The following is a 22,624-nucleotide window of genomic DNA, read 5'->3' on the forward strand; positions in this document are numbered from 1 at the left end:
GTCCATGTGAGATCTCAGTGAGGTCCCTGTGAGATCTCAGTGAGATCTCCGTGAGGTCCCTCTGTGTCATTGCCGTAATGTTACACCTCTCAGGCTGAGTTCTGCCTCCAGGTTAGATTACGCAGCATTTATGCATTTTTACCAGGCCCTTCTTATATCAAACTTTTGTCTGAGACATTAAGTAAACATTATGCCAAAGAAGGATTTATTTGTCAAAGATACACTAAGCCTGTAGAGGACTGATTCAGGGCAGACACTGCAGCCCTTTGGCCAGTGTGTGTGTGTGTGTGTGTGTGTGTACATACCCCTCAGCTAACGCCGGCTCTTTGAGCAGGCCTCAGCCCACAGAGGGGAGACACGGGAGCACCAGTCAGGCACGGAATGCAGCGGGGGAGGGGCAGTGTGAGGGAGGAGCTCTCCTTTCAGCTCAGAGAAGAGCCCTCAGTCACCAGGCAACCTGGACTGTGGGGGGCTGCTCCAGAAACTCCCCCTTCACAGGGTCTGAATCAGCCTCACCCTCACAAACCTCCACTGCAAAGCACAGAAAGAGCACAGAGATACAATCTGTCCCACAGGCCATGATGAGTAACTAACACTGTGTCTCACTGGCCCTGATAAAAGTGCAGATTTTCCTGTGCAGGCAGTAAACTTTGTTTTGGGAATCTAACCATCAAAGAAAAACATGGCCAAAATGTGTAGCAGTGCCCGGAGCTTCGTATTTACACAGAGGAGTTCTCTGCTCCTGTATGAAGCCCGGAGCTTCGTATTTACACGGAGGTATTCTCTGCTTCTGTATGAAGCCCGGAGCTTCGTATTTACACAGAGGAGTTCTCTGCTTCTGTATGAAGCCCGGAGCTTCGTATTTACACGGAGGAGTTCTCTGCTTCTGTATGAAGCTCGGAGCTTCGTATTTACACGGAGGAGTTCTCTGCTTCTGTATGAAGCTCGGAGCTTCGTATTTACACAGAGGAGTTCTCTGCTTCTGTATGAAGCCCGGAGCTTCGTATTTACACAGAGGAGTTCCCTGCTTCTGTATGAAGCCCGGAGCTTCGTATTTACACAGAGGAGTTCTCTGCTCCTGTATGAAGCTCGGAGCTCTTGGCTCTGTGCACTTTCTCCTGAACAGCACCCAGCACAGAGAGCGCACTGCTGTGAGGCTGGGATGCCCTGTCAGACAGGGCCTGCTGTCCTTCAGGGAGGCGCGGATACTGAGGCTGTTGCTGTTCTCTGGAGCTGGGCTGTGTGTGTCTCCTCTTCAGCCCCCCCCCCGACAGGCCTGCTGGGAGCACGCGCGTCTGCTGAACGCTGAGCGGGTGAGGGAGTAATGGAGGGAGAGGAGGAAGAGATGCAGACTCCGCCGCTCACAGACACGATGTGAAGAAAGGAGCAGCGATCTTCAGGAAGGAGCGTCCGTGGAAAGCCACCCTGCTGAGATTTACCTGCCCATACTGGACACAGTTCTTCTGCTGCAGGCTGACTGACTGCTTTACAGAAGGGCTTTGAAGAAGACTTTTGAACTGCCTGTAAACGTAAACATGTGAGATGGGGCCTCTGTGCGAGAGATAGCAGCTTCATGCTGGAAAGCCCACAGAGCCCCATGGCCTGTTTCCCTGCTGTTCCTGAGAGTCAGACTGCCCTCAGTCCCTGTTAGGTCTCTGTATCCCTGAACGAGGGTCAGGGGTCACCAGAGAGGAGGAAGATGATGATGATGTCGGCCGCTGTGGTTCCCAGTGTGCCGGACGGCCAGGCCACTCCCATCCCCACCCTGACGGTGCTCCCTCCCTCCTCTGACACCGAGTCCTGCTCGCCTGGGCCTGGGCCCCGCCCCCGCCGGCACCGCGCCCGCAGAGAGAGGGGGAGGGACAGGAGGCGGCGGGGCTTGGAGCAGGAGGGCCAAACCAGGCAACGGCAGGACGAGAGGGACGGAGGGAGGGAAGATGAGCGGCACAGCCCCTCCCCGTGCCTCCTGGCCCCGCCCCTCTCCTGCTCACGCAGCTCCTCCCCCTCCAAGCGCTCGCGCTGGTCCCTCAGGAGCCTGCTGGGCCGGGACTCGGCCGAGAGCGACAGCTGCAGGTCAGTGCTCCCCCCGCCCCCCCCCCCGTGGGTCAGTGCCCCCCCCACGTGTCAGTGCCCCCCCACGGGTCAGTGCTCCCCCTGCCCCCCCCACGGGTCAGTGCTCCCCCATGGGTCAGTGCTCCCCCCGCCCCCCCTGCGGGTCAGTGCTCCCCCCGCGGGTCAGTGCTCCCCCCGTGGGTCAGTGCCCCCCCCTACGGGTCAGTGCCCCCCCCCCACGGGTCAGTGCTCCCCCCGCCCCCCCCATGGGTCAGTGCTCCCCCCCCCCCCCACGGGTCAGTGCCCCCCCCCCACGGGTCAGTGCTCCCCCTGCGGGTCAGCGCTCCCCGTGCAGGGGGCGTCCTCACTAAGGCAGTGTGACAGTGTGTCAGCGTGTCAGTGCACCAGAGCGTCAGTGCATCGGTGTGTCAGTCAGTGTGTCGGTGCTGTGCATGGCGGGGTTCTGCTGGAGGGGACGGGGCCTTTAGCCTCTCTGCTTTTCAGCGTGCAGTGAGATCAGCAGGGGCCGGACTGAGCGCGTGCAGTGTGTATTACGCTGCCACTGCCACACAGTGCCCCCACGTTGCTTTCTGATTACAGCGTCTGACACGTGGGTGTGGGGTCACAGCCAGACAGCACCAGAGGGCTGTGTATGGCAGCGGCTGCCTCCACAGGGAGGCGGAGTTACTGTCTCCGTTGCTGTGGTTTCTGACTCATGACATCACCACTGGCCAGTCAGAGCTTGTGCTTTGGCAGATGATGTCATTGTGGACCAATCAGATCCTGTGTTTTGTGGTGCAGCACACTGCTCTGTCAGCCAGTCAGAGAGGCAGCTGAGAATGCAGAAGGTGTTTTCTGCACTGAATATTCAGTTGTGGCCTGTCTTATTTATTCAATATTTTTATAAGCATACTTACACCTCCTCCCAACATGGCTGTAGCTGGGTGGTGACTGATATTGCCAGGTTGAATGACATTCTTTAATTCTTTAATATTAACTTAGGAAATGACTGTCTTTATGTCAATACTTATTTGACAACCACTTAAAAGGGTTTATTTGGAAGAATGGGGTCGAATGATACCTTGATTCCGGTTCAGTGGTTGTGAGTTAATTTAATCAGGGTCATAATAGCTGATTAAATAGCTGTTCTGTGATAACACAAGTGGGACTTTTTCATGTCATTGTGTAGGAAAGATTTGATCAGAGGCAGGGAGGAGTCCCGGTGTGAGGCTTCCAAAGACAGCGGGATTAGGCCACATCCACGCCCTGCTCTGATGCCCCCCTTTGTGTGACAATGGCAGGGTCTCTGGCCACAGGGCCATTGTGACGCTTCACAGTGGAAATTTGCATGATGATTTGAATTGGGACTGTTGAGGAGTCCTCTCTGAAAGTTGTGCACTAATCACTGTAGAAGGTTTCAGTTCTGAGGTGCAGGTGCAGGTTTGACTGAGAGAGGAGTGCCTTTCTGCAGGGCATTCGGATTGCCTGATGGTCTCAGATAGGCTTGTGCTTATGTGGCTTCTCAGTAAGGTGATGGGCCTGTTTGCACTAACCTTCCTGCTGACTGTGATATTTACCCTTCGTCTGAGTTAGAGGGTTGGGATCAATGTATATTCATTTGTGGCTTTAAGGTATTAATGCCAGATCAGTATTTTTCTACTTTGACCTGTCATCACACAACATGGGGGGGGGGGGGGCAGTACACTCCTCTGTGTGTGTATGTGTGTGTGGTGTGTGTGTGGGGGGGGGGGGGGTGTGGGGGGGAGTACACTCCGCTGTGTGTGTGTGTGTGTGTGTGTGTGTGTGTGTGTGGGGGGGGGGGAGTACACTCCTGTGTGTGTGTGTGTGTGTGGGGGGGGGGGGGGGGGGGAGTACACTCCGCTGTATGTGTGTGTGTGTGTGTGTGTGTGTGTGTGTGGGGGGGGAGTACACTCCTCTGTGTGTGTGTGTGTGTGTGTGTGTGTGTGGGGGGGGGGGGGGGGGGGGAGTACACTCCGCTGTATGTGTGTGTGTGTGGGGGGGGGCAGTATATTCCTCATGAGATGAGAAGATTCAGGCTGAAAATAAACTCTTGACTCGTTAAATAGTCCTGTAAAACTGGTGTCTGGTGTGCAGGGCAGTTCTGTTTAGGGCACTGACACACACACACAGCTACACTGACACACACACACAGCTACACACACACAGCTACACTGACACACACACACAGCTACACTGACACACACACACAGCTACACACACACAGCTACACTGACACACACACACAGCTACACTGACACACACACAGCTACACACACAGCTACACTGACACACACACACAGCTACACTGACACACACACACAGCTACACACACACAGCTACACTGACACACACACACAGCTACACTGACACACACACACAGCTACACACACACAGCTACACTGACACACACACACAGCTACACTGACACACACACAGCTACACACACAGCTACACTGACACACACACACAGCTACACTGACACACACACACAGCTACACACACACAGCTACACTGACACACACACACAGCTACACTGACACACACACACAGCTACACACACACAGCTACACTGACACACACACACAGCTACACTGACACACACACAGCTACACACACAGCTACACTGACACACACACAGCTACACACACAGCTACACTGACACACACACAGCTACACACACAGACACACACACACACAGCTACACACACAGACACACACACACACACACACAGCTACACACACAGACACACACACACACACACACAGCTACACACACAGCTACACAGACACACACACACACAGCTACACTGACACACACACACAGCTACACACACAGCTACACTGACACACACACAGCTACACTGACACACAGACAGAGTGCCCTCATTTAGCCTGGTAGCGCGTGCCTCAGTTGAGACTTTTGTGATTGTTAAGGGTGATTGGAGGGTAAGCTGTGCTGGCACTGTCCCACTCCTGTGCTGTCCTGTGCTGTCCTGTGCTGCACTGCGCTGTGCTGTCCTGTGCTGTGCTGTCCTGTGCTGTCCTGTGCTGTGCTGTCCTGTGCTGTCCTGTGCTGTGTTGTGCTGTGCTGTGCTGTCCTGTGCTGTGCTGCGCTGCGCTGTCCTGTGCTGTCCTGTGCTGTCCTGTGCTGTGCTGTCCTGTGCTGTGCTGTCCTGTGCTGTGCTGCACTGTGCTGTCCTGCGCTGTACTGTGCTGCGCTGTGCTGTGCTGTGCTGTGCTGTGCTGTGCTGTGCTGTGCTGTGCTGCACTGTGCTGTCCTGTGCTGTGCTGCGCTGTCCTGTGCTGTCCTGTGCTGTGCTGTCCTGTGCTGTCCTGTGCTGTGCTGCACTGTGCTGTCCTGTGCTGTGCTGTCCTGCGCTGTGCTGTGCTGCGCTGTGCTGTGCTGTGCTGTGCTGCACTGTGCTGTCCTGTGCTGTGCTGTGCTGCGCTGTGCTGTGCTGGCACGATGCTTTCCTCCTCCTGCTCCTGCCCCTGCCTCCGACACCCCTCCCCCTCCGCGGCATCCTCCCATCCTTTGACCCCAGAGATTAAAACTGCCACTCCCTGACCAGGGGAAAGCAGATTAGGGAGGGAGAGAGAGGGAGAGGGAGAGGGAGGGGGAGAGGGAGAGAGAGGGAGAGAGAGAGGGGGAGACAGAGAGAGAGACAGAGAGACAGAGAGAGAGAGAGAGGGAGAGAGAGAGAGAGAGGGTGGGCGAGCGGGAGAGAGAGAGCGAGGGAGGGAGAGCGGGAGAGAGAGAGAGAGGGAGGGAGAGAGGGAGAGGGGTTAAGGATAAGGGGTGGGGTCAGAAATCACATAATTATCATCACTTTTGTAAGTACACTTACATTTAAGGTGTGATGTAGCTGTATTGTGAGATGTGACTGTGGCTGTCGTCGGCACGTTGTGTGTAACTCGGTGTTTCACGTGTGAGATGTTTATATCTGCACCTCCTGCACATAGGGTAAGCTGTGCACCTCCTGCACATAGGGTAAGCTGTGCACCTCCTGCACATAGGGTAAAATGTGCACCTCCTGCACATAGGGTAAGCTGTGCACCTCCTGCACATAGGGTAAGCTGTGCACCTCCTGCACATAGGGTAAGATGTGCACCTCCTGCTCTCTGGTCATTTCATGTTGCTCTCAGACAATATTGCCAAAGCACGTTGCTGCTGTAAACCAATAATAGAATCAGAGCACAAACGATAATCTAAATCTCCCAGTGAGCAGCATTAGCGTGTTGGCCAAGCCTCTCTCCCCCGCGGCGTCTCCTCCCCTTCCTCCTCCTCCTCCTCTCTCAGCGCTACCCGGATTACCAGCGGGCGCATCCTCAGTGTCACCGCGTCGCAGAGCGGAAAACAGCGGCGCTCGGTGCCGTGGGCCGGCGGTGTGAGGGGCTGCGGGTCGGGACCTGCACACGGACGCGGTGGGCTGCGGTGGGCTGCGATCGCGGATGTTATTGTCATACGGGAGGCATCGGAGCAGAGGATCGCGCCGCGCCGCTAGCGCCGTGCTGCTGCTACAGCCAACGGGGATAGAAGGTGGAAATTCGGAATAACCTCATGACATGTTCGAGTGAGTAGTATACGAGAGACTTACTGAATTTCCTCAAATATTATATATCGGATTGGATTTGTTCGGTGTTGAGTTGTAACGGAGCCGGGTTTTTTTTTACCGGTGCCGTTAGTGTGTAGCTGCTGACACCGTGATCGTGTGGCTAGCGGGCTAATTGAAGATGAAGGGGATCTTAGCGCACCTTCCGAGCGGGAGGAGGGAGCTCTCCCGGCGGTGTGGGGAGGGAGCTCTCTCTCCCAGTGCGGCTGGCCGTGTTCTGTAGCGCCAGCCTTGTGATCTGTGCGTAAACCAGCGAATAGTGTCTTTCACCGTGCGGATCTTACTCTTGATTCAGAGGTAGAGAGTGCTGTGCATCTTGGGGAGGTTAGGGATGGTGAAACTGTAGTGTCGATGTTGGATTCGTCTAACGGGTTAGTTATTTTTGTTGGAGTTACTCGTGGGCGAATTACTTTTCCTAGCCCACGGCGTCGTATTTCTGCGTGTGTTATACGGTTTCCCTGTACTGTAAATATTGGGTCAGAACAAAAGATGTTATTAAAGAATCATTACTATGTGCGCGTTTGCTGGATGTAAACACGGATAAACGGGTCCATTGAAGCGGGCGAGCACATGAACGTTGACCCCTGCGCGCTCCCGTAGGCGACATTAGCCCGGTCTCTGCGCGTCTGCTCTCTGCGGCTCGGCGGACAGCCTGGTGCGCTCTCCCGGGAAAGCGGGGTCGTTTGCTGTGATTCAGCAGGACAAAGGCCGGCCGACCGTTAGCGTTAGTGCTAGTGTTGTGATTATAGCGGACTGACTACGCGTCGGGATTGGCTCTCACGGCCGGCCATGGCAGCTGGACGGGAAAGGGGGTATTCCGCCAGCTAGCCGGGTTACCGTGGAAACTCCAATAGTCACCCCCCTTTCCTCTGTCTCCACGACAACATGAATCGGGTCGGCAGGTTCTGAAGGGGTTTTGGCAGCAGAGAGACATGAGCTGGACAGAGAAAGGGGGGAGATGAGGGTGGGCTGGGATGGGACGAGAGGCAGAGAGGCGGAGGGGCGGCAGAGGAAGCTTCCAGTGCTGTGAAGCAGGCGTGAGGGGGCCCAGTGGTGGAGGGAACGAGGTGGCCACCCACAGATTAGTTGTTATTCGGGGGGATTAATTAACGTAATTATCAGATTATATCCTACACTGGCAGTATTGTGTACCTCTCTTCACTAATTACTGGTGTCCCAGGCATTTTCTGTGCCCCAATTTCCAAACATTCTGGAGCATTCTTTTAATGTTTTAAATGTGAAATTGTGTTCATGCATGTGTCTGACATCCTGAATTTCATCAGTGTGTCTCAGATTTATTCAGTTTTAGTGTGGAAGATTTCACACCTCTCCTGTTCACTGGGAATGCTCTTTCATGGTTGTGAATATGATATTCATGCACAAAGAATAATTTTCTATGAGTGCTCATTTTGAGTAATAAAAAAGAGCATTCTATAGTTGATGATCATAGAATGTATCTAACAACCTGATATGAAAAGATTGTATTTTAATAGAGAAAATCTGCACTGTATCTCAGGGTTTCTTACAGTAACAGAGGCTCCTGCCATCCTCTTATCTCATGTATATGATAAGTATAGAGAAATAGATAGAGAGATCACAGATGTATGATTATTCCAGTTAGACACACACACATTTTCTCTCTCTCTCTCTCTCTCTCTCTCACACACACACACACACACACACCTCTCTCTCTCTCTCTCTCTCTCTCTCACACACACACACACACACACCTCTCTCTCTCTCTCTCTCACACACACACACACACACACACACACACACCTCAGTTGGAAGGCAGGCATGGGAACCTGTCTTGTGGTGTAGATGTGAGGGTAAAAGACAGAGCTTCCTGATGCAGTCAGTGAAGCAGGCGCTTCGGAAAGTAAAAGTCCTGCCACGTATTTGTTCCACCTCTGCACTACACCAGCTGAATTTAATTAGCACAACTCTTCAGCCGGGTAGAGGAGCTAATTAGTGAAATCACCTTGTTGTCACTGAATGACTAGGACAAATACATGGCAGGACTTTCACTTTCTGAAGCCGGGGTGTCCACCTCTGCTGGGTTGGTGCTGCAGCTCAGGTGTGTTACCTGTGAGTGTTACTGTGAGTGTTACCTGTGAGTGTTACTGTGAGTGTTACCTGTGAGTGTTACCTGTGTGTTTCCCGCAGCACTGCCAGTAACTCTCCGCGCAGCACGCCCGGCAGCTCGCCCTCAGTGCGGCGTAGGGTGCTGGGGGGGCGCACCAGCGAGGGGGAGGGGGGAGGGGACCGCACCGGAGGCGGGACCGACAGCCCCCTGTCTGCCGCGCCCTCCTACCCTCTCGGCCCCCGACACTTCACACGCAACGCCAAGGTAAGCAGCCCACACCCGCCAGCTCTCTCACTGATGAAAAGAATGTGATTGTAACAGAGGTTACGTGGGGAACACCATTAAAAATAAGACCAACAGTAAAAACAGTAAGTTTGATATGTAGGAGTGGGCTGCTGGCGGAGTAATGCACAGACAGACAGACGGGGGGGGGGTCGCAGGACTCCCTGAAACGGGAGCGGAGCCCACAGGTCGATGCTCACTGACTCTGATTCGCAGACTCGGCCGTCAGCACGGTGCCGGAGCAGGAAAACTCCAGCCCTCGAGAGCAGAAGTGCCTGCGTGACCTGAAGCAGCTGGTTTCAGTAGTTAGTTCGCTTTGCGGCTGAAGAGAAGTTATAAAATCAGATACTGGAAAAGCTTCTACGTTCTACAGCTGGACTTTTCCATCTCTGCACAGAGCCAGAGCTCCCAGGGCCCTCTGATCGCTCCGCTAATGTCGCTCCGCTAACCTCTCCTCCTCTCCTCTGTTGCAGAAAATGCAGAGCTGGTACAATGTAAGTATGAGCTTCACCACTGCCTCTGCTTTCACTGTGTGTGTGAAATGGCACAATTAAAGGCGGGTATACACTGCAATTTTGGGCTGTCCCAGACGAAAGATGACCAACGTGAAAGAAATGTGGCGATATCTTTGGTCGTGGCTCCAAAACGGTGGTCCTACGTCGCACTGTGAGAGAGGTTCAAAGATGGCCGTTGTCATGGTCTTGCGACCAAAGATAGCCTGGGACAAAATTCTGACAGTGTCAGAAATTTAGGATGACTATCTCACAATGTGACTGTTGCTACGACCTACGTCTACTAACCAACCAATAGGAATGCAGCAGGAAATGACGCACTGATCAACGCGACACTGGTGCCAAACCCAAGTGTAACAGATGGAGGTAAAACGTAGGTAAAACGTAGGTAAAACGCTGATGACGTTTTATTCTTGTATATTGACTTGTGTCGTAGCCTACAATTCAGTAGGTGTTACCATCGTACGGTCCACATACATCAAACTTGATGTCGTTCGAAGGTTTATTAGATCCATGTCGCACAGCGTGGCTTGCAATAAACTTATAAGATGAAATCTCACAGTCTGTAGGTGCCTTTAGACCATTACATTCACCTTTCACCCATTCCAGCCTGTCCTTGAACTACCTGTGTCCCACACACACTACATCTGCTGTGTGTTTCTCCCTCTCCGACACACTTTACGCTCATTCCTCCCCGTATCTGTTTCTTTCCTCTGTTTCATTCGAATGCTGTTTCAGTTATTTACGTTGGCTTTATCTGTGACATTTTGACTGAAGCGTAGCTGTGTTTGTGTCAGGTGCTCAGCCCGACCTATAAGCAGCGGAACGAAGACTTCCGAAAGCTCTTCAAGAAGCTGCCGGACTGCGAGAGGCTGATTGTGGGTGAGTGGCAGGACAGGCGGAGCGGCGGGCGGCGATGCTGGTGCGCAGAGTGGGACTGGAGTGTGTTTCTCTGCCTGCAGATTACTCCTGCGCTCTGCAGAAGGACATTCTGCTGCAGGGACGCCTCTACCTGTCTGAGAACTGGCTCTGCTTCTACAGCAACATCTTCCGCTGGGAGACCACTGTGAGTCTCACACACACACACACACACACACACACACACACACACACTGTCACACACACACACACACACACACACACACACACACACACACACACACACTGTCACACACACACTGTCACACACACACACACACATACACACTGACACACACACACATACACACACACTGTCACACACACACACACACACACACATACACACACACACACACATACACACTGACACACACACACATACACACACACTGTCACACACAAAGACTCAATCACACACACACACACACACACACACACACACTGTCACACTGACACACATGCACACACAGCCATTTACAGCTGTTTTCCCACCAGATCACCATCTTGCTGAAGGACATCACCACCTTGACCAAGGAGAAGACCGCCAAGCTCATCCCCAACGCCATCCAGATCAGCACTGACCACGACAAGGTGAGCCCTTCCCCCGCCCTGCCCATTCCTCACACCACACCCCATCCCCTTCCTCCTGCCCCTGCCCCTTCCTCCTGCCCCTGCCCCTTCCTCCTGCCCCATCCCCTTCCTCCTGCCCCTGCCCCTTCCTCCTGCCCCTGCCCCTTCCTCCTGCCCCATCCCCTTCCTCCTGCCCCTTCCCCTTCCTCCTGCCCCATCCCCTTCCTCCTGCCCCATCCCCTTCCTCCTGCCCCTTCCCCTTCCTCCTGCCCCATCCCCTTCCTCCTGCCCCTGCCCCATCCCCTTCCTCCTGCCCCTTCCCCTTCCTCCTGCCCCATCCCCTTCCTCCTGCCCCATCCCCTTCCTCCTGCCCCTGCCCCTTCCTCCTGCCCCATCCCCTTCCTCCTGCCCCATCCCCTTCCTCCTGCCCCTGCCCCTTCCTCCTGCCCCATCCCCTTCCTCCTGCCCCTGCCCCTTCCTCCTGCCCCTGCCCCTTCCTCCTGCCCCATCCCCTTCCTCCTGCCCCATCCCCTTCCTCCTGCCCCTGCCCCTTCCTCCTGCCCCATCCCCTTCCTCCTGCCCCATCCCCTTCCTCCTGCCCCATCCCCTTCCTCCTGCCCCATCCCCTTCCTCCTGCCCCCTCCTCCTGTCCTGCCTGCTTCCTCCTACCACCGGGCGTGTGGGGGCAGGTTGTGGGCGTGTGGGGCAGTGTGTGGGTGTGTGGGGCAGGGTGTGGGTGTGTGGGGCAGGGTGTGGGTGTGTGGGGCAGGGTGTGGGTGTGTGGGGCAGTGTGTGGGCGTGTGGGGCAGTGTGTGGGTGTGTGTGGCAGGGTGTGGGCGTGTGGGGCAGGGTGTGGGCGTGTGGGGCAGGGTGTGGGTGTGTGGGGCAGGGTGTGGGTGTGTGGGGCAGGGTGTGGGCGTGTGGGGCAGGGTGTGGGCGTGTGGGGCAGGGTGTGGGCGTGTGGGGCAGGGTGTGGGTGTGTGGGGCAGGCCGCAGCGCTGCCAGTACTGTGCTGTGAATGATGGTGAACGTGGTCCTCTCTCTCTTTCAGCACTTCTTCACCTCGTTTGGAGCGAGAGATCGCAGTTACATGATGATCTTCAGACTGTGGCAGAATGCTCTGATGGACAAGGTGCTGAAACACTCCTGACTCTGCCTGTCTCTCTGTGGGAGTGTCTCTGTGGGAGTGTCTCTGTGGGAGTGTCTCTGTGTGTCAGTGTCTCTGTGTGAGTGTCTCTGTGTCAGTGTCTCTGTGGGAGTCTCTCTGTGGGAGTCTCTCTGTGGGAGTGTCTCTGTGGGAGTGTCTCTGTGTGTCAGTGTCTCTGTGGGAGTGTCTCTCTGTGGGAGTGTCTCTGTGTGTCAGTGTCTCTGTGGGAGTGTCTCTCTGGGAGTGTCTCTCTGGGAGTGTCTCTGTGGGAGTGTCTCTCTGTGGGAGTGTCTCTCTGGGAGTGCCTCTGTGGGAGTGTCTCTCTGTGGGAGTGTCTCTCTGGGTGTGTCTCTGTGTGTCAGTGTCTCTCTGTGGGAGTGTCTCTCTGGGTGGGGGGGTGTCAGTGTCTCTGTGGGAGTGTCTCACTGGGTGGGGGGTGTGTCAGTGTCTCTGTGGGAGTGTCTCTGTGAGTCAGTGTCTCTGTGGGAGTGTCTCTCTGTGGGAGTGTCTCTGTGTGTCAGTGTCTCTGTGGGAGTGTCTCTCTGGGTGGGGGGGTGTCAGTGTCTCTGTGGGAGTGTCTCTCTGGGGGGGTGTGTCAGTGTCTCTGTGGGAGTGTCTCTCTGGGGGGGTGTGTCAGTGTCTCTGTGGGACTGTGGGAGTGTCTCTCTGGGTGGGGGGTGTCAGTGGTAAGCGTGTCAGTTTCTTGTCCTCAGTCTCTGTCCCCGAGGGAGATGTGGCACATCGTGCACCAGTGCTACGGCACAGAGCTGGGGCTGACCAGCGAGGACGACGACTACGTCTCCCCCACAGCTGAACACATCAACGGCCTGCTGTGAGTCCCTGCCCTCTGAGTGAGTGAGTGTGTGTGAGTGTGTGTGAGTGTGTGTGAGTGTGTGTGTGTGAGTGTGTGTGTGAGTGTGTGTGTGAGTGTGTGTGTGTGTTTGTGTGTGTGTGTGTGTGAGTGTGTGTGTGAGTGTGTGTGAGTGTGTGTGAGTGTGTGTGAGTGTGTGTGAGTGTGTGTGTGTGTGTGTGAGTGTGTGTGTGTGTGTGTGTGTGTGTGTGTGTGAGTGTGTGTGAGTGTGTGTGAGTGTGTGTGTGTGAGTGTGTGTGTGTGTGTGTGTGTGTGTGTGTGTGTGTGTGAGTGTGTGTGAGTGTGTGTGAGTGTGTGTGTGTGAGTGTGTGTGTGTGAGTGTGTGTGTGTGTGTGTGTGTGAGTGTGTGTGTGTGAGTGTGTGTGTGTGTGTGTGAGTGTGTGTGTGTGTGTGTGTGTGTGTGTGTGTGTGTGTGCGCGTGCATATACTCCTCCAGTTCTTCTTCAGAGGTTAATCTGAAGAGGCGTTTGTTGTGACCCGGCACAAGGGTGGAAGGTCAGTTCACAGTCACGAGCAACGGTAGCATTACGCTAATCTACATGGAATTACATCAAGTCATTACTGGCCTTCATGTTCACCCGGCACAGGTGAATATCAGGATGAGTGAAATCAATCTTATTTTGTACTGCATAAATTACATCAGCTCTAGATTTGATTTACAATAGATTTCGATTTCATGTGGATGAGAGAGATCTCTGCTAACATCTCTGTTAACATCTCCTGTAAGCCGCCTTCACTAACATACTGAAAGTTTGTTGTTGCTGGGTTTATGGTTGGTTGCGTAGGCTGCCTCTGTCTCACGTGAGGCTCCTCTGTCTCTCTCTCTCGTTGCTCCGTCAGGCCGGGGGAGGAGGCCGTGTCAGTGTCGGAGCTGCTGGACCTCAGCTCAGCGGCGGTGGCCTGCTCTCTACCCTGCGTAGCGGGCGTGGCCAGTGTGGGTTCCTCCCCTTCCTCCAGTGCATCCATGGATGCACCTGCATCACGACTCAACGCTGAGCTGGAGCCGAGCCCACCCAGCTCCCAGAGTTCCCTGCCGTCCACCACCCACTCCACTCAGACAGGGGGCATATCTGCCGTAAGTCCCACCCACTCAGCTCAGACAGAGGGCGTGTCTGCTGTAAGTCCCACCAACTCGGACCCCCCCTGCAGCCCTGAGACCCACTGTGCTGCAGGGGGGGTGCTTTGGGTTAGGGGTAGCAGGCGAGGGGACAGCATTGAAACTTGAAACAGCATTGAAAGTGAACAGCTGGGTGGTGTTTTTTTTGAAAGTCCACATTCCAGATCTGTGAAGAATAATTCTGCTGATAGGTAATACCACTGTTGGCTGAGACTGTGGGACCGAATGTGTTAGTGTAAAGTTAGGGTGAGCGTTAGGGTGAGCGTTAGGGTTAATGTTAGGGTCAGTGTGAGGGTTAGCATTAGGGTCAGCGTGAGGTTGAGTGTGAGGGTGTTGTGGCTTTACTCCACCTCACTGATGCAGTATTTCTCTCTCCGTCCCCAGAACATTGAGGAGGGTGGGGAGAGCCAGTCTGAGTCAGCCAATCACGCGCCTCCCCCCACACCGCATAGCTTGGGCAACCACTCCTCATTGGATATCACCAATGATGAGGAGCTCCCCACCGACCCCAGCAACTCGTCAGACACACAAGAAGAGAGTGAGTGGAGCTGTGGCATCTGTCTCCACAGCTGCTGCGCTCATCTGATCCGCTGTGTTCCAGCTCACCGTCACCGTGAAAAGAGCGTTTCAGCTCACCGTCATTGTGAAAAGAGTGTTCCAGCTCACCGTCACCGTGAAAAGAGCGTTTCAGCTCACGTCATCGTGAAAAGAGCGTTTCAGCCCACCGTCATCGTGAAAAGAGCGTTCCAGCTCACCGTCACCGTGAAAAGAGCGTTCCAGCTCACCGTCACCGTGAAAAGAGCGTTTCAGCTCACGTCATCGTGAAAAGAGCGTTTCAGCCCACCGTCATCGTGAAAAGAGCGTTTCAGCCCACCGTCACTGTGAAAAGAGCGTTTCAGCTCACCGTCATCGTGAAAAGAGCGTTCCAGCTCACCGTCACCGTGAAAAGAGCGTTTCAGCTCACCGTCACCGTGAGAAGAGCGTTCCAGCTCACCGTCGTCGTGAAAAGAGCGTTTTCAGCTCAACGTCACCGTGAAAATAGCGTTTCAGCCCACCGTCATCGTGAAAAGTGTGTTTTATTCAACATACAGGCATCTTTTCTCAGCATTACCTTTGTGCCGTTTGGTGCGTTTACGTGTAACATATGATTTAATATATTTATATTCACTGATTTCAGTTTTATCACGCTTCATGCTTCATTAAATGCAAGCCAAATGAAACAGTAACATGAAATTCAAGCAGATTTTAAAATGTAAGAAAACTATTTCCCATCAGCTGAAATTGGCCATTTTACACCAGCGTTTTTCACAAAGGAACTTTGAAACGTCAGTTGATAAAAATAACCGGCAAACACTTGTGACATCACTGCTACTGCAGGAGAAGTAACTTCCAGTAAAGTCAGGCTGAATCATTTCAGTGTGGCTGCCTTACACACACACACACACACACACACACACACACACACACACACACACACACACCCATACACACACACACACACACCCATACACACACACACATACCCATACACGCACACACACGCACACACAGACATACACATATACACACATATACACATATACACATACATATACACATACACACACACAAGTGTATAAACACATACGCACCTGTGTGCCCAGGTGTCTGTTCTGTTGCTGAGTTACGCACCTGTGCCCGCAGGTGAGGTGGAGGCGTTCTGCTCGGACCTGAGTGGCCGGCTGCACATTAACATGGTGGTTCGCATGGGCGTGGACAAGCTGCACGACCTGCTCTTCTCAGCCGACACTCACTTCATCCAGCACCTCTTCTCCCAGAGACACTTCACAGGTAACTGATCGCCCCCCCCCCCAACATGCGCACACACACACGCTCACGCTCACGCTCACGCTCACGCACACGCACACGCACACGCTCACGCTCACGCTCACGCTCACGCTCACGCACACGCACACGCACACGCACACGCACACGCTCACGCTCACGCTCACGCTCACGCACACGCACACGCTCACGCTCACGCTCACGCTCACGCACACGCTCACGCACACGCTCACGCTCACGCACACGCTCACGCTCACGCACACGCTCACGCTCACGCTCACGCACACGCACACGCACACGCTCACGCTCACGCTCACGCTCACGCTCACGCACACGCTCACGCACGTCCGCCTGTGTTTGTCTCTCCAGTGGCAAGGAGCCATCGTGTGGCCTGCCTCTTTAGAAGGAGTAATGAGGGTCATTCTGTCTCCCTCCCTCTCCCTCCCTCTCTCTCCCTCTCTCCCTCTCTCTGTCTCAGATCTGACTGTGCGTGATTGGCAGCAGGACAATAACAATGGAAACAGCAGCCGGGTTCTGAGCTACACCATCGCCATCAACAACCCCCTCGGCCCCAAAACCGCGCCTGTGGTGGAGACACAGGTCAGCAGCAGTGTGGGGGGGATGGGGGGATCGGTGCGCGGTGGAGCTGCGTCTCCTCCTGCAGGTGCTGAGCTCAGAGCGCTGAGGCTCAGGGCGCGCGGTGGAGCTGCGTCTCCTCCTGCAGGTGCTGAGCTCAGAGCGGTGAGGCTCAGGGTGCGAGTGAGCGGGAGGATTGCAGTCAGTGCGTCTCCTGTGCGGTGCAGCGAAATGCATGAGAGGCAGGGTGCAGGGGAGCCGTGCATGCCTGCCACACGGGGGCGCTGTAGAGAGCGCCCGCACCCCCCGCGCTCCCCCCTACTCCCCCCCGTACCCCCCCCCCCCCCCGCGCTCCCCCCCGTACCCCCCCTCCGCACTCCACCCCGCTCCCCCACCCCCCCCCCCCCCCCCCCCCCGCACTCCACCCTGCTTCCCCCCCCCCCCCCCCCCACAGAGCCAGGGCTGATATTCCTGTGTGACTCACAGACGTGTGTCAGGGTGTGAGAATGAGCTTGCTTGACAGTTGGAGTGAAAGCGGTATCTCTGTCCCGCAGACACTCTATAAGAAGAGCTGCCGGGGTGAGTGCTATGTGGTGGACTCTGAGGTCATCACCTCAGGCATCCCCTACCAGGACTACTTCTACACTGTGCACCGATACTGCCTCACCTCCATCAACAGACACAAGAGCCGGCTCAGGTATGCCCCGCCCGACAGCTCCACCCAGGTGCAGCCCCGCATCCCAAATCTGACCCTCCTCTCCCCTGTCTGCCAGAGTGTCCTCAGATATCTGCTACAGAAAGCAGCCGTGGAGCCTGGTGAAGGCGCTGATCGAGAAGAACACCTGGAGCGGCATCGAGGAGTACTACAGGCACATGGGTGAGCGGGACCGCCTCTTCCCGCGCTCTCGTCTGCGCTGCGGGGCGCAGCTCTGTGAGTTGCTGCGGAAGCTCGGGTTTATTTTGGGAGGGGCTGCTGACCCCCCTGTCCCTCTCGCAGAGGCGGAGGTGTGCAAGCTGGAGACCCTGCTGCAGTCGGAGGTGTCGGTGGTGGGGGCCGGCGAGGGGGCGGCCGACGCAGCCAAAACCCCCCCGGGTCTGCGCAGACGCAAGCGAGCTTGCCCACGGAGAGCAGGCGAGCGGGAGAGAGAGGGGGGCGGGGCGGGGGAGCGTGCAGGCCCGGGTCCCGCCGAGGACAGAGACGGCAGAGACGCAGGTCAGTGTGCCACAGCTGCAGTTACAGCCAACAGCACGGCTTTGCAGGAAAAACGGCAATGAAAATGAATAGGATGGGATAACACTTCAGTACAGCGTGTGCAGCCTGTGGGATCCAGTTTGACCTGAAAGCTGTTTCAGCTGGGTTCACATTTACATACTTTTACATATATACATTTGGCAGACACTTTTATCCAAAGCGACTTATAAGTGATGCAGAGTGCAGGCGAAAGCCTGAGGAGTCGCAATAACAGAAGTATGAATGACCAAGTTTCAGTATCTGGCCAGGCAAGGTACTGGCTAGCTTGCCGTTTCTGTAGAGACACTGACCCCTAGTGGAGGAGTGCGGGACTGCAGTGTGTGTGTGTGTGTGTGTGCTCCCGTAGGTGCTCAGTATAAGCTGGGGGAGCGGGCGCGAGGAGCCAGCAGCATCTCTACCATACTACTCATCGTCAGCTTTATGTGAGTCCTCAGAGGCCCTGAGCCAGTCCCACGGACCTGTGTGTGAGTGTGTGTGAGTGTGAGTATGTGTGTGTATGCGTGTGTGTGTGTGTGTGTGTGAGTGTGTGTGTGTGTGTGAGTGTGAGTGTGAGTGTGAGTATGTGTGTGTATGCGTGTGTGTGTGTATGCGTGTGTGTGAGTGTGAGTATGTGTGTGTATGCGTGAGTGTGAGTGTGAGTGTGAGTGTGAGCGTGAGTGTGAGTGTGTGAGTGTGTGTGTGTGTGTGAGTGTGTGAGTTTGTGTGTGTGTGTGTGTGTGTGTGTGTGAGTGTGAGTGTGAGTGTGTGAGTTTGTGTGAGTGTGTGTGTGTGTGTGTGTGTGTGTGAGTGTGTGAGTTTGTGTGTGTGTGTGTACACTCCCTGGCTGCTGTGTATCTCCTGCATTCTCTTATACCCATGGCTCTGTATCTGCACTGAGTCTGGCTCAGATTCTCTGCTGTTAACAAACACCTTCTTGCTGGTTCTGACCCCTGTCTCTTTCCATCTCTGCTTCACTTTCGCCTCTCCTTAGGATCTGTGTCAGGTACTGTACTGTGTGTGTGTGTGTGTGTGTGTGTGTGTGCCTTCATTGTGCGTTCAGAGTAGAAGCTCTTCTGTTTCCTGTCTGCACTGTGCAGTAGAAACTGCAGTGGCTAGGGGTGTATTTTTTGGCTTGTATCAAGATTTATTTCTGAATGTTATATTCTCCTCTAAGGAGAATGTTTTTTTTTTCTCTTAAGATATGTATGCACATGTACATGTGTTACAGTTCTGAGTATGTGCCAGTTACATTACACAGATACCAGGTGTGTGTACAGCAGAGATGTCCTGTCCCGGCTCCATCACCACTGATAGGTCTTCCTCTTTTTTCTCTTTTCATGTCCACTTTTCTTTCTCTCCTGTCCCTCCGCGGGTCTCTGTCCCTCCGCGGGTCTCTGTCCCTCCGCGGGTCTCTGTCCCTCCGCGGGTCTCTGTCTCTCCCTCCTCAGTCTGGTAGTGCTGGTGGCGCTGAACATGATGCTGTTCTACAAGCTGTGGGCTCTGGAGCGCGCGGCACACACACTGGAGACCTGGCACTCCTACTCCCTCACAGACAGGTACTGTACTCTTCTCCCTCACAGACAGGTACTATACTCTTCTCCCTCACAGACAGGTACTATACTCTACTCCCTCACAGACAGGTACTATACTCTACTCCCTCACAGACAGGTACTATACTCTACTCCCTCACAGACAGGTACTATACTCTTCTCCCTCACAGACTGGTACTATACTCTTCTCCCTCACAGACAGGTACTATACTCTTCTCCCTCACAGACAGGTACTATACTCTTCTCCCTCACAGACAGGTACTATACTCTATTCCCTCACGGACAGGTACTATACTCTTCTCCCTCACAGACAGGTACTATACTCTTCTCCCTCACAGACAGGTACTATACTCTTCTCCCTCACAGACAGGTACTATACTCTACTCCCTCACAGACAAGTACTATACTCTATTCCCTCACGGACAGGTACTATACTCTTCTCCCTCACAGACAGGTACTATACTCTTCTCCCTCACAGACAGGTACTATACTCTACTCCCTCACAGACAGGTACTATACTCTACTCCCTCACAGACAGGTACTCTACTCCCTCACGGACAGATACAATACTCTTATCTACCTGAAAGCTTCAGTTTGACTTGGGTTTAAGTATGAGGTGTTGCCATGATGTGGCAATTTTATTGTAAATGGTACAGTATCACTACGTATGGAGTCACGTGTGGTTGTATAAGGAAAAACACTGAACAAACCGATCAGGATTCATGTAATCATTGACTGAAAAGCTGACAGTACTGAATCAGTAGTGAGTCGGTGAGCTGAATCAGACCTGCGTACTCAGCGACTGAAAGAACTGCGTGAACAGACTGTTGGCTGAATCGCTGTCCTCTGCACTGTGCCTGATTCTGTTATTCTGATATTCTATCTGAATGTTTGTCTACCCCAACATAACTTTTTAGTCCTCTCACAGCATAGTTGTTTTGTATGGTTTTTTATAGGCTGATGCAGTTATTGCTTAAAGCATTTGGACATTAGGTGGGGATTTGCCCAAGTGCCACGTCAAACTAACACGTTTTTGAGTAGTGAACCAGTACACAGAGAACCCTGTTCAGAAAGGTATGTCTGTTCATGAACTGTGCACCACTAGTGATCAGCTGATTAAACATGACTTTCTAACCCTGCCCTCTGTCTCTCCTTGCCTCACTTTGAAACTGGGCACGCCCTGTTCTGCACCTGACCCTGCCTGCTCTCCGTTGGGCCCCGCCCCACTCTTGCCCGGCCCCACCCCCTCTTGCCTGACCCCGCCCCGCAGTCCCCTGCCCCAGTCTGCGGGGGAGTGGGCCCAGGTATTGCAGCTGCAGAGGCAGTTCCACCAGGCCCAGCTCAGCAAGTGGCAGCAGATACTGCAGTCCTCTGTGACCCTGCTGGACCAGGTCAGTCTCCGCTCTGCTCCTTACCACATAAAAATACAGCTTTTACAGTCTCTCTCACAGTCTCTCTCACAGTCTCTCTCACAGTCATACAGCTTTTACAGTCTCTCTCACAGTCTCTCTCACAGTTATACAGCTTTTACAGTCTCTCTCATAGTTATACAGCTTTTACAGTCTCTCTCACAGTCTCTCTCACAGTCATACAGCTTTTACAGTCTCTCTCACAGTCTCTCTCACAGTTATACAGCTTTTACAGTCTCTCTCACAGTTATACAGCTTTTACAGTCTCTCTCACAGTCTCTCTCATAGTTATACAGCTTTTACAGTCTCTCTCACAGTCTCTCTCACAGTCATACAGCTGTTACAGTCTCTCTCACAGTCTCTCTCACAGTCATACAGCTTTTACAGTCTCTCTCACAGTCATACAGCTTTAACAGTCCTTTAGTAATCTCTTGGCTGCTGTATCATTATTTATTTTTCAGTCTGAGAAACTTGTTGTCAGATGTAGCTCATAAAAAAAACTCCCAGTAAGTCTTGTATCAGGTTGGTCTCCCTCTTGTCCTGTTCAGATGAAGCAGTCCCTGGAAAAGCTGCATCGAGGAATTGTAACTCCAGAGGTCCAGCAGGACCCCCCCTCTGAGCCTGCAGCAGACCCTGTGGCTCAGCACTGACCCCCCCCACCCCCCCTCAGTGGGGCTGCACTGAGCAGGACTGGAGCCTGTGTGCTGAGCAAGCAGCGAGCAGCTGTCTCTGAAACGCTGATGTGTGCGTGTTTGGGAAAGGTGGCTGCCACTGCTTCAGACACATCAGAACTGATGAATTCAGCTTCCTTTCTTTTATCCTTGGAGACACCGACAACAGTCTAGCCTGACGCGGGACCCCTAGAGGGCACCCTCTCTGCTGCGTGGACCTGCTCATGACTCCAATGCACCTGCCAGGGGGTCCAGCAGAACGGGAGGAACAGCGCCCCCTCCTGGGGAATAAACAGTGTTTCAGGTGACCTTTCTCTCCATGTACAGAAGAAATCTCTCCTCTTTTTTGGGTTCTGTCTCCATGGTTTTTATCATTTTGGACGCTCGGTGTGTATGATGGAGCTTTGAAAAGTGTGACTGTGTGTGTGTGTGTGTGTGTGTGTGTGTGTGTGTGTGTGTTCCACCGTAACAGTATTTATCGTAAGACTTGAAAAAGTCTGTCATAGTGTGGAGTCATTCTGTTTTTGTGTTGTTATGTTTAAGCATGGACCAAGCAAGGGTAAATGATTTAAATAATACAGATTCTAGCAATAATGAGAATAGCAGTTTCAAGTAATTAAACAATTGTGTAGAGAAATGGAACTTCAGGAAGTAGAATCTGCACCTTATCAGGGCAAAGACACAGTTGGTAGATTGAGACTCTTATCACAGTTAGTTAGATGTTCCTCAGTCTTTGAGTGAGAGATGGCGGCTTAGTGTGGCTCTCTGTAGACTGAATCATTAATGATTGTATTAATGGGATGAACTTGAACTGATCCGGGTTCCGATGGACTGCAGCACCAAACAGAACCTCAGCCCAGGTGAAAGGGATTTGCAGTATTGTGTTCAGTGTTTGTGTATTCACCGTCTCAGACATTTTTTATATCTTTATTTTTAGTCCCGTGATAACTGCTGTTCACTGTGTTTTTACCTTTTTGGTTCATCCCCTCTTCATCACACTCCTCCTCTCCCTCGGCCCCCCGGCCCTGCTCTGAGTGGGCCTTGCTGTGCACGGTCCCGTCCCATCTGAGGATGTGTTATTTATTAGGGGAGGCGGAGGGGAGGCAGCGGGACTGTACTGTACTGTACTGTACTGTAAAGATCTGACTGTTCAAGATGCTGTGAGAAGAAA

At 53.7% G+C, this 22,624-nt stretch overlaps 1 protein-coding gene across 1 annotated transcript; it reads left to right on the top strand.

The window, feature by feature from the left end:
• Positions 1-1,204: 1,204 nt before the first annotated feature.
• Positions 1,205-22,624, top strand: gramd1a (GRAM domain containing 1A). The gene is made up of 20 exons (XM_036538492.1): positions 1,205-2,073; positions 8,853-9,036; positions 9,528-9,548; positions 10,364-10,448; positions 10,529-10,632; positions 10,983-11,078; positions 12,109-12,189; positions 12,918-13,036; positions 13,916-14,150; positions 14,577-14,730; positions 15,876-16,022; positions 16,495-16,616; positions 17,147-17,289; positions 17,366-17,469; positions 17,590-17,805; positions 18,191-18,266; positions 18,815-18,826; positions 19,272-19,379; positions 20,644-20,764; positions 21,331-22,624. The coding sequence occupies exons 1-20, from the start codon at positions 1,700-1,702 to the stop codon at positions 21,430-21,432; spliced, it is 2,604 nt and encodes an 867-aa protein (XP_036394385.1). The 5' UTR covers positions 1,205-1,699; the 3' UTR covers positions 21,433-22,624.

Source organism: Megalops cyprinoides, chromosome 10 (genome assembly GCF_013368585.1).
Source record: "Megalops cyprinoides isolate fMegCyp1 chromosome 10, fMegCyp1.pri, whole genome shotgun sequence".
Taxonomy (NCBI): domain Eukaryota; kingdom Metazoa; phylum Chordata; class Actinopteri; order Elopiformes; family Megalopidae; genus Megalops; species Megalops cyprinoides.